Genomic DNA, 10,796 nt, shown 5'->3' with positions numbered 1-10,796 from the left:
TCAAAATCCTTCTTTTACGGAGATATAATTTCATTAAGTGGAACGAATTGAAAGTTCTTAATTCTTGGATCTATTTTCCCAGTTTTGGATTTTTTTTTGGAAATAATCTACAAACGAAAGTGTGGTAGTAACAAATATTATGGATTAATCATCATTCAAACACTCGTTTAGCAAATAATCTACGTTGACAATTGTCCTATATAAATAGTTCATTAAAAGATGCAACACTAACTACACTTGAAAATATTAACTTTTCAAGGATTGTCAAGGAAAACATACTTCATTAAAAGAGAACCACACATGGTGCTGGTGGCAAATTAATTGAATATGGGAACTTACTCCCCTCCCAAATACAAGTGAAACAACATGGTCTTTCGTTACTAACTTACTATACCCCTAGCCTAAAATAACAACAATAATAGGTATGTTCAAATCAAATACATACGGGAAAACAAGAAGTTTAAAAAATGCATATAGACAACTATGCATGGGCAAACCTTTGCAACATTGCAATGAACACAACTACCCTTACATAAACCCAATCTTTGAAGCAATCAAGGAACAAAAAAAGAGCATGTCTCACACGACAATTGAGAAGTAAAGTGCCACATGCTATCCAAAATCCAGTAGCAAAACCAGTTGCACCACCAATAAAGAACCATCGCTCAAGTTCATATATGTCTTCCCCATCACTCTCACTTTTACCAACCACCGATGTTGATTCCGTTTCTTCATCCCCTGGACATTTTTTGGTAAGGGGAGGTCCACATAGCTTTAAATTTCCATCGTATCTTGAATGTTCAAAGGACTGTTCAAAGGACTGGATTTGTGTGCTAGATGGGATTCTCGCCGATAAACTATTATCTGAGATGTCTAGGTAATTCAACGAAGTCATTTGAGACATGTTTGATGGTATTTGCCCTGAAAACTTGTTTCTACATAAATCGAGAGTTAGAAGTTTTTTCATCTGACCAATTTTCTGTGGAATTTCTCCAAGTAGAGCGTTATTTGACAAGTTCAGGGCAACCAGTTCACAAAGATTGGTAAGTTCATTTGGGATTTGTCCTGTTAAATTATTGCTTGACAGGTCAATGCTCTTCAACAATCCCAAATTTCTGATGAATTCACGCTATTTTCGTTGCCACTCGATCATCGCATGATCAACATATTCCTTATCAATAATACGTGACACAAAACGGTCTGAATGTACATATTTAATTAAAAAGGGATGTACATCTGATGTAGTTAATGTTAGGTAAAATATGAAAGCTTGAAAACATGTGGCTATGCATGTGAAATAAAAGAATCAAATTCAATTGTTGGACGGCTAATGTGAATGGAAGGAAATTCAACGTCAACATTTGCGGCTTTCACATTTGAGTACTATTGTTACGACGACTCAACATTTGCGGCTTTCACATTTGAGTACTATTGTTACGACGACTCAATTTCATGTGCAAATTGCGGCTCTCTCACCTATATATATGCATGTATGTTTTGCATATTTTGTGTGCAAAAACTTGAGAGAACATCAAGTGTAGAGTGTCAAGCCAATTGTAATCTTGTGAGTTTTAATAAAATTCTCTAGTTGCAGCCCGTGGATGTAGGAATTGCACCGAATCCGAACCACGTAAAATCCTTATGTTCTTCTTGCTTTATTTTCGTGAGTTTGTGTGTGTGTGATAGTGTGTTTCCGCTGCGTGTACCCGGTCCGGTTCCTAACAACTGGTATCAGAGCCAGGTTAGCGAGGTTTGGAGGGTACGATCATTTTTTTTATCACGCACAAGTGTACCTGATTTGTATCTTGTTTGTCGTAATGGCTGAAGACAAGGTTGTAATCGAAAAGTTCAACGGTTCTGATTTTAGCTGGTGGAAAATGCAATTAGAAGCATTGCTATGTCAGAAAGACTTGGACATGGTACTCGGAGACAAACCGGAGAAAATGGAAAAAGCTTTTGAAGATGCGTGGAACTCAAAGGACAAGAAAGCCAAGGCGGTTATTACATTGTCGTTGACGAAGAGCGTTGCTTTCAACATCATGAATGAAACCACGGCACGTGGTATGATGGAGGCTCTGTCAAATATGTATGAGAAACCATCGGCGGCTAACAAGGTGTTCTTGATGAAGGAGTTGTTCACTACAAGGATGAATGAGGAAGGCTCAGTTACGGTTCACATTAACAATCTAAATTCAATTCTGTCCAGATTATCATCTGTGGGAATTAAATTTGATAACGAGACTCAAGCATCACTGCTACTAGCTTCTCTACCTGATAGCTGGTCCGGAACAGTTACTGCTGTTACGAGTTCCGTGGGGACCAGTGGTATGACTTTTGAAGGGGTTAGAGATTTGGTTCTAGGCGAGGATATCAGACGCAAGAATCAAGGTGGATCTTCCTCTTCTGATTTATTAAATGTCGGAAGAGGTAGAGGGAATAGCAGGAATAGTGGAAGCAGTGGGAGTCGGGGAAAAAGTTCTTCTAGAACTTTGAAGAATGTGAAATGCTGGAACTGCCAAGAGGTGGGACATGTTAAGAGTCAATGTCCAAAGAAAGAATTGAACATTGCCGGTGCTGAGAGTGTGTCTGAGGATGATGCACTGATACTCAATATGGAAAGTTCTGTGGACTCTTGGGTCATGGATTCAGGGGCTTCGTTTCACGCCATGGACAACGGGGAAACGATGGTGAATCTAAAAGAAGGAGATTTAGGAAAGGTAAGGTTAGCAAATGACGAGATGCTTCAAGTAACGGGCATAGGAGATATTGATCTAGTTACTTCATTGGGAACTACATGGAGCCTGAAGAATGTCAGGGTTATTCCGGAGCTGAAAAAGAAATTGATTTCTATTGGTCAGCTGGATAAATAAGGACTGGAAGTAAGGTTTGGTGGTGGTAAATGGAGGGTGATCAATGATAATCTAGTGATTTCTCATGGTATGAAATGTGGGTCATTGTATATGGTTGAGGTATCTGCTGAGGGGAGTATGACCGTCCCTGTTAAGCAAGACAAAATCTGGTTCGCTAAATCTACGGCTAAGAGAGTTCATTTTGCAAACATGAATTCTGGAGCCAAGGGGATGTTAGCTGAACGAGTCAGAAATTCTAAACCATTGAGGGGATTCTGTGACAGTGGGAGCACGGGGTGTGTTTCGGGTACAGTTACAAAGAGCCGTTGGGTTTTGAAGACTAAGACTGAAAAAGTCTCTCCTGTTGAAAGTTTGCAAAGTTGGGAGAGTGTTAGTGGTCCTCGGTGTATCTCTGGATCTGGTGGAGTGTCCAAACCGGTTGAGACAGAGGATGAGTCGGTGGTGGGATTAGCCACGACTGAGTTGGAGCTAGTGGGAGCTTCAACTGTCCCTTCTAGTACTTGAAGATGAGGGGCGGCTGCAATTAGAGAAATGGGACTAAGTTTAGCTTGTTCTTAGGAACTGGAGGCTTGGAAGACTTGGTTGTTTTAAGATTACTGGAGTTGGATGACAGAGACGGACCATGTTGTTCAAACTTTCAAGTGGGAGATTGTTAGGTAAAATATGAAAGGTTGAAAACATGTGGCTATGCATGTGAAATAAAAGAATCAAATTCAATTGTTGGACGGCTAATGTGAATGGAAGGAAATTCAACGTCAACATTTGCGGCTTTCACATTTGAGTACTATTGTTACGACGACTCAACATTTGCGGCTTTCACATTTGAGTACTATTGTTACGACGACTCAATTTCATGTGCAAATTGCGGCTCTCTCACCTATATATATGCATGTATGTTTTGCATATTTTGTGTGCAAAAACTTGAGAGAACATCAAGTGTAGAGTGTCAAGCCAATTGTAATCTTGTGAGTTTTAATAAAATTCTCTAGTTGCAGCCCGTGGATGTAGGATTTGCACCGAATCCGAACCACGTAAAATCCTTGTGTTCTTCTTGCTTTATTTTCGTGAGTTTGTGTGTTTGTGATAGTGTGTTTCCGCTGCGTGTACCCGGTCCGGTTCCTAACAGTTAAGAATACATGTTGAACCATGCTTGTTAGATTATTCAAACATGAGGGGATCGTTCCATGGAGATTGTTCCTTGAAAAGTCTAATATTTGAAGATTTGCTAATTGACATAATTGTAAAGGAATGTCTCCCAAAAAGTGGTTTGATTTTAGAATAAGAACATACAACCCTGACAAGTTTTCCCCAATCCAAACCGGCACTTTACCAGAAAAATTGTTGGCCCCCAAATTTAACGAGCTTAAACTTGAGCACTTCCTTAAAGTCACATGCAATTCTCCAGAGAAGTCGTTCTTGTATAAATACAAGACCTCGAGTTTGATCAAAGATCCCATAGAGGCAGGAAGCTTTCCAGATAGGTTGTTGTGTCCTAGATTTAGAACTTTTAGTTGTTTGAAGTGCCACAAACAGTCTGGGAGTTGTCCGGTTAGAAAATTATGGGAGAGGTCAAGAAATTCTAAAAACCCATCAACAATTTGGCACAAAAAGGAGATTTCCCCATAGAATTTGTTTCTGGAAAGATTTAGTGATGCTATAGTGGATGAGACATTTGATATTGGACCAGAAAAGCTGTTGGAACTCAAAACTAGCATTGAATTGTCGTCAAAGTTTGATACTAAATCTGGTACATTCCCAGTGATGTTGTTGGAAGAGAGATTAAGATATCCTAATCGATAAGGCCATGTGTCTCAAAATTCCACTGGGATTGTGTCTGAAATTTTAGTATTGGAAATATCAAGATAGGTAAGATTTTTCAGTGTTTGAATCCATTTTGGGAAGCGAGGCCCTAGCTTGCAATAACTTAGGTCAATATTCTCTAGATAGGAAAGGTTTGATATGTGATCATGATCCAAGGAAGGGACTCCTTGGAGTGAGTTTCTGGAAAGATCTATAGATAAAAGCTTAGACTTTCCGATGTTTTCAGAGATGGAACCTCTAAGCGAATTGAAAGAAACGTCAAGAACTTCAAGCCTGGGTAGTTCCCACAATTTCTCACTTATAGTTCCACTTAATTGATTCTTAGATAGGTCTAGATCTGTTAGGGATGAAAACTTGTGGATCTCATCAGACAGTGATCCAATAAATTGGCTTCCTGAAGCATCCAACTGTTGTAATGTAAGCGATGTGCATCCAGACAAGTTGTTAAGAAAATCAGGAAATTTGACAACAACAGAGTTGTTATCAAAGCTCAAATATTCCAAACTACAGAGGTTACCAAGATATTTGGGTATCCCATCTAACATGTTGCTAGACAGATCAAGAAAACGAAGCTTATTACTGATTAATGGGAACAGCCAATGATACATGGAGGAGTTGAGACTGTTGTTTCCGAGAAGAAGGATATGGATAGATGTAGAAGAGTTGAAAAATGAAGAATATGGATACATGACCTGTGACAACTCACAACCCCGTAAACTTAAATCTGATAGTTTCTGGAGACTGAAAATAACATCCGTCCAATAATTTTGTTTGGCTAGGGAAATCCCATCCAAAACAAGTGCCTCCAAATGAGAGAGATGAGACAACCACTCTATGTTTTCAACTCTACAGCTTCCAACATCTCCAAGGTAAAGCCATTGCAAGTTGGTGAGGTTCCCAAACTCTGGAGGAATGGTTCCAAAAAAGGAGTTGTAGGAAAGGTCAAGGTACCTTAATTCGGTCATGAAACCAATGAAAATGGGAATGGAGCAATTAAAAGGGTTGTAGGAGAGATCAAGATAATTCAAATAGCTTAAGTTAAGCAAGGAATGGCTAATCTCACCTCCAATATTATAGCGGCTGATATCAAGTTGTGTGACACGACCTGTTTGATTGTTGCACGTGACTCCTTCCCATGTACAGCATTCATCATCTGCAGCTGTCCATGTAGAGAGAGTATCAAAGGGGACTTGAAGGCGGGATTTGAAATGAAGGAGAGCATGTCTCTCCTTATCCAAACATTTGTTCATCACAATCATAACAACATCATCGTCTCTTACCAGTTGGTTGCTTGTTGTAGTCTCGAGGCATAGCAACAAGAGAAGTGAGAAAGATATTAAAACAAAAGGATGCATAATTTAGATGCAGTCAATTGAAGATTTTTTGTTTGTGTTGATGCATATATATGAAATCCATGCAAGAGGGTTTATATAGGATGGCTTCAAATAAGAGTCCTGTTTGTTGGACAATACTTTATTTCCTCGCATCATTATTGAAATAATAAGATAAAATATCATGCTGTCAAATTATTGAAATTTGAGAAATGAACTCAAAATTCGTTCCATTTCTAAGAGTATCTGCCTCAATATAAAATATTAAGAAGAAAGTAAATGTTAGTAACATTCAGTGTTGGTGTAATTTTCAAGGTACAGAAAAGATCTAATTAATGCTATAATTTGTCAAAAATATAATACATATTTTTTGCAATAGTTTCTAATAAAATTAAGTTTAACACAAAAATAATACAGTTATAAAATAGTTACTAAGGAAACAAGTTGTGTAAAAACAAACTATTATGCAAATAAAGGATATGTAAATTAAAGATTTTTAATATTTTTGTTTTATGCTGTTGGTCACCCCATTTCAAATTTATAAATAATCTTTTTTATTTTAAATCTTACAAATTTTTTTTAAAAAACATAAAATAAATATGAATAATATTCAATATTGGTATCATTTTGAATTTTTAGTGATTTAATTTGTTAAAGATATGTTATATATTTATAATAGGTTACTGTAATGCATTTAAATGATAATGATACAAAAAAACAAACAAACAAACAAACATTATAACTGAAATCTTTTATCTAACTAAAATAAACATGAATATAAAATTGTTAATTTTATTTTGTTAATGGACCAAGTTTGTGAACTCCTCATCAACCTGCCTGCCATTGAAGGGGGCATGACTATTTTGTGGACGGAACTCTAAATCCCAAAACACAAACTAATGGAATCCAATACAGCACCCATACATGAAACTAGTGGCACGTTTTATGCCAAACGCCATGATTATTGCAATTGCTATGGGAGTTTAAATGAGTTCAATTAATGGTTTACAGTTTTGTTAGAAATAAAGATTTTAAATAACAGTCTTATATTACTAGCAGTCTTATAGTACTAGCAGGGAATCAAAATATTAAAAGAGGGTGGAACACTTACAAATTAATCTCTTTTTATCTAAAATATAAGACATACAAGTTAAGATGATGGAATTACGTTTCTGATATGGCCATGTGCCATGAAGTTGATGTACAAAAAATTAACCTTTACTTTTAGCAAAGTTAGCCATAAAGACCGTTTTGCAAAGATTTTCAAACTTAGGGACCATCTTTGTAAGAAATTCCTCATAAGGACCAAACCTGACACGTTTTGACACGTGTAGAGACCATTCATTTAATTTCATAAAGAAAAAAAAAACTGTTCACAATGTTATGTCATCTCAAATGGTAGTTTTTTAGAAAGCTTTTTTCTATTTGAAAAGACTTTTGAAAAGCTTTTTACCATTGGAAAATAAGACTTTCCATAAAGATCATTACAAACACTTATTATCGAGTATCCCCTAACTTTTTAATTTTCTTTCACGTGTTTTTTATATTTGATCCGTATATTAACTAACATTATATTTTATTTTATGCCCGGATGATATTTAGATATTATTATTTTATTATTAGTTTGATCAATTTATTTAATAAAAAATAAAAATCATTCTTTTTACATTTTCTCCACCAGTCACCTTAACAAAAGAAATGGTTTCTTATTTTGGCCATAATTTTTTTTATTTTAAACTTTGGCCACAAAACTTTCTCATATTGACATATTTGGTCCTTAGAATTTCGTATGTCGGCAATTTCCACCTGTTAATTTGTAGAATGGAAGTTTCCACCCTCTTACTTTGTAGAATAGCCCTTTTAACCCCCTTTACTTTGTAAAATGTCAAATTACCCCTCCAAATTTGAATAGAGACAATTTCCACCCATTAAGTTTTGTATTCTGCCATATTTGATAGGTTTGGTCCCTGTGTACAAAATAAATTACAAAAATTATCCCATAATTTACAGAAAAGGTCCCTTTGCACATTTATTTTATAGAAACGATCCATGTATTTTAAAAAATTATAAAAAGGGTCCCTACGTAATAAAAAAACTTACAAATTACTCCCGCGATGGGTAAAAAACATACGTCCTCGCAAAGCAAGGAGCGGATAATTTCTAGGTTAATAATAAAACACAAATATATATATATATATATATATATATATATATATATATATATATATATATATATATATATATATATATTTGTGTTTTATTATTAACCTAGAAATTATCCGCTCCTTGCTTTGCGAGGACGTATGTTTTTTACCCATCGCGGGAGTAATTTGTAAGACAATTGTCAATATAGATTATTTGCTAAAGGGATCGCCATCCATCTCCAGCTTATGCATTTGATCATATATATATATATATATATATATATATATATATATATATATATATATATATATATATATATATATATATATATATATATAGCTAGGTTCAAATGTGGATCGACATCTATTGTGTGGACGTGTGGATAATGCTATTCTGTGAGAATTAAAAAGAAATTATATGTTGTTTGATAATATGAATACGTTCAATCTTATATAATTATTTTAATTTTTAAGCATTTTCACTAATTAAATCGTCTATAAGGTTATTATACACTTTTTTTTTAATTATTCTCATTCTGTCAGAATGCTATCAGGATGTTTATTGAGTCGTATTCTGTAAGAATTAAAATAAATAAAAATGATGAAAAAGAACAAAAATGAATTAGAATTGATGAGAATGCATTAAAATAACAATAGTTCTGTGAGATTGAATGTATTCACATTACTAAACAACATATTCTCTTAGTAATTTTCATAAAATAGCATTATCCACACGTCCACACAATAGTTGTCCATCCACATTATAACCTAGCCCTATGTATATATATATATATATATATATATATATATATATATATATATATATATATATATATATATAATCGAATGCACAAGCTGGAGATGGATGGCGATCCCTTTAGCAAATAATCTACATTGACAATTGTCTTATATAAGTAGTTCATTAAAAGATGAACACTAACTACACTTGAAAATATAAACTTTTCACGAATTGTCATAGAAAACATACATCATTAAAACAGAGCCACATATGGTGTTGGTGCCAAATTAAATGAATATGGGAACTTAAACTCCCCTGCCAAATACAAGTGAAACAACATGGTCTTTCGTTACTATATCCCTAGCCCAAAGTAACAATAATAATAGTTATGTTCAAAAGAAATACATACCAGAAAACAAGTAGTTTATAAAATACATACACACAACTATGCATGGGCAATCCTTTGCCAATTTGCAATGAACACAACCACCCTTACATAAACCCAATCTTTGAAGCTATCAAGGAACAAAAAAAGAGCATGTCTCACACGACGATTGAAAAGTAAAGTGCCGCATGCTATCCAAAATCCAATAGCAAAACCAGTTGCACCACAAATATAGAACCATCGCTCAAGTTCATATATGTCTTCTCCATCACTCTTACTTTTACCAACCACCGATGTTGATTCCGTTTCTTCATTCCCCAGACATTTTTTGGTAAGGGGAGGTCCACATAGCTATAAATTTCCATCGTATCTTGAATGTTCAAAGGACTGGAGTTGTATGCTAGATGAGATTCTCCTTGACAAACTATTATCTGAGACGTCTAGGTAATTCAACGAAGTCATTTGAGACCTGCTTGATGGTAATTGCCCTGAAAACTTGTTTCTAGATAAATCCAGAATTAGAAGTTTTTTCATCTGACCAATTTTTTGTGGAATTTCTCCATGTAGAGCGTTATTTGACAAGTTCATGGCAACCGGTTCATAAAGATTGGTAAGTTCATTTGGGATTTGTCCTGTTAAATTATTGCTTGACAGGTCAATGCTCTTCAACAATCCCAAATTTCTAATGAATTCACGCACTTTTCCTTGCCACTCGATCATCGCATGGTCAACATATTCCTCATCAATAATAGGTGACACAAAACGATCTGAATGTACATATTCAATTGAAAAGGGATGTACATCCGGTGGCGGGGAGAATCCGTTTTGCACCATGCTTGTTAGATTATTCAAACAAGAGGGGATGGTTCCATGGAGATTGTTCCTTGACAAGTCTAAAATTTGAAGATTTGTTAATTGACATAATTGTAAAGGAATGTCTCTGGAAAAGCGGTTTGATCTTAGAATAAGAATATACAACCCTGACAAGTTTTCCCCAACCCAAACAGGCACTGTACCCGAAAAGTTGTTGGCCCCCAAATTTAACGAGTTTAAACTTGAGCACTTCTTTAAAGTCACAAGAAATTCTCCAGAGAAGTCGTTCTTGTATAAATACAAGGTCTCGAGTTTGATCAAAGATCCGATAGAGGCAGGAATCCTTCCAAATAGGTTGTTGTGTCCTAGATTACGAACCTTCAGTTGTTTGAAATGCCGCAAACAGTCTAGGAGTTGTCCGGTTAGAAAATTATCAGAGAGGTCAAGAAATTCTAAAAACCCATCAACAATTTGGCATAAAAAGGAGATTCCTCCACAGAATTTATTTCTGGAAAGATTTAATGATGCCAAAGTGGAACTGACATTTGGTATTGGACCATAAAAGCTGTTGGAGCTCAAATCTATCACGGAATTTTCATCAAAGTTTGATACTAAATTTGGTACTTTCCCAATGAGGTTGTTGGAAGAGAGATTAAGATATCCTGATCATGAAGGCCACAAACACCAAAACTC

The 10,796-nt window shown here is 35.3% G+C and overlaps 1 protein-coding gene and 1 pseudogene across 1 annotated transcript; both read right to left on the bottom strand.

Moving 5' to 3' along the window:
- Positions 1–283: 283 nt before the first annotated feature.
- LOC145118634 (receptor-like protein EIX1) lies at positions 284–6,077 on the bottom strand (annotated as a pseudogene).
- A 3,273-nt stretch (positions 6,078–9,350) lies between these two features.
- LOC145121817 (uncharacterized) lies at positions 9,351–10,124 on the bottom strand. The gene is made up of 2 exons (XM_079057518.1): positions 9,729–10,124; positions 9,351–9,641 (listed from the first exon to the last, which is right to left on the bottom strand). The coding sequence occupies exons 1-2, from the start codon at positions 10,122–10,124 to the stop codon at positions 9,351–9,353; spliced, it is 687 nt and encodes a 228-aa protein (XP_078913644.1).
- Positions 10,125–10,796: the final 672 nt, after the last annotated feature.

Source organism: Lactuca virosa, chromosome 6 (assembly GCF_052849685.1).
Source record: "Lactuca virosa cultivar CGN04683 chromosome 6, Lactuca_virosa_CGN04683_v6, whole genome shotgun sequence".
Classification (NCBI taxonomy): Eukaryota; Viridiplantae; Streptophyta; class Magnoliopsida; order Asterales; family Asteraceae; genus Lactuca; species Lactuca virosa.
The sequence above is the reverse complement of the archived record's forward strand: the minus strand, read 5'-3'. Positions and strand labels throughout refer to the sequence as shown.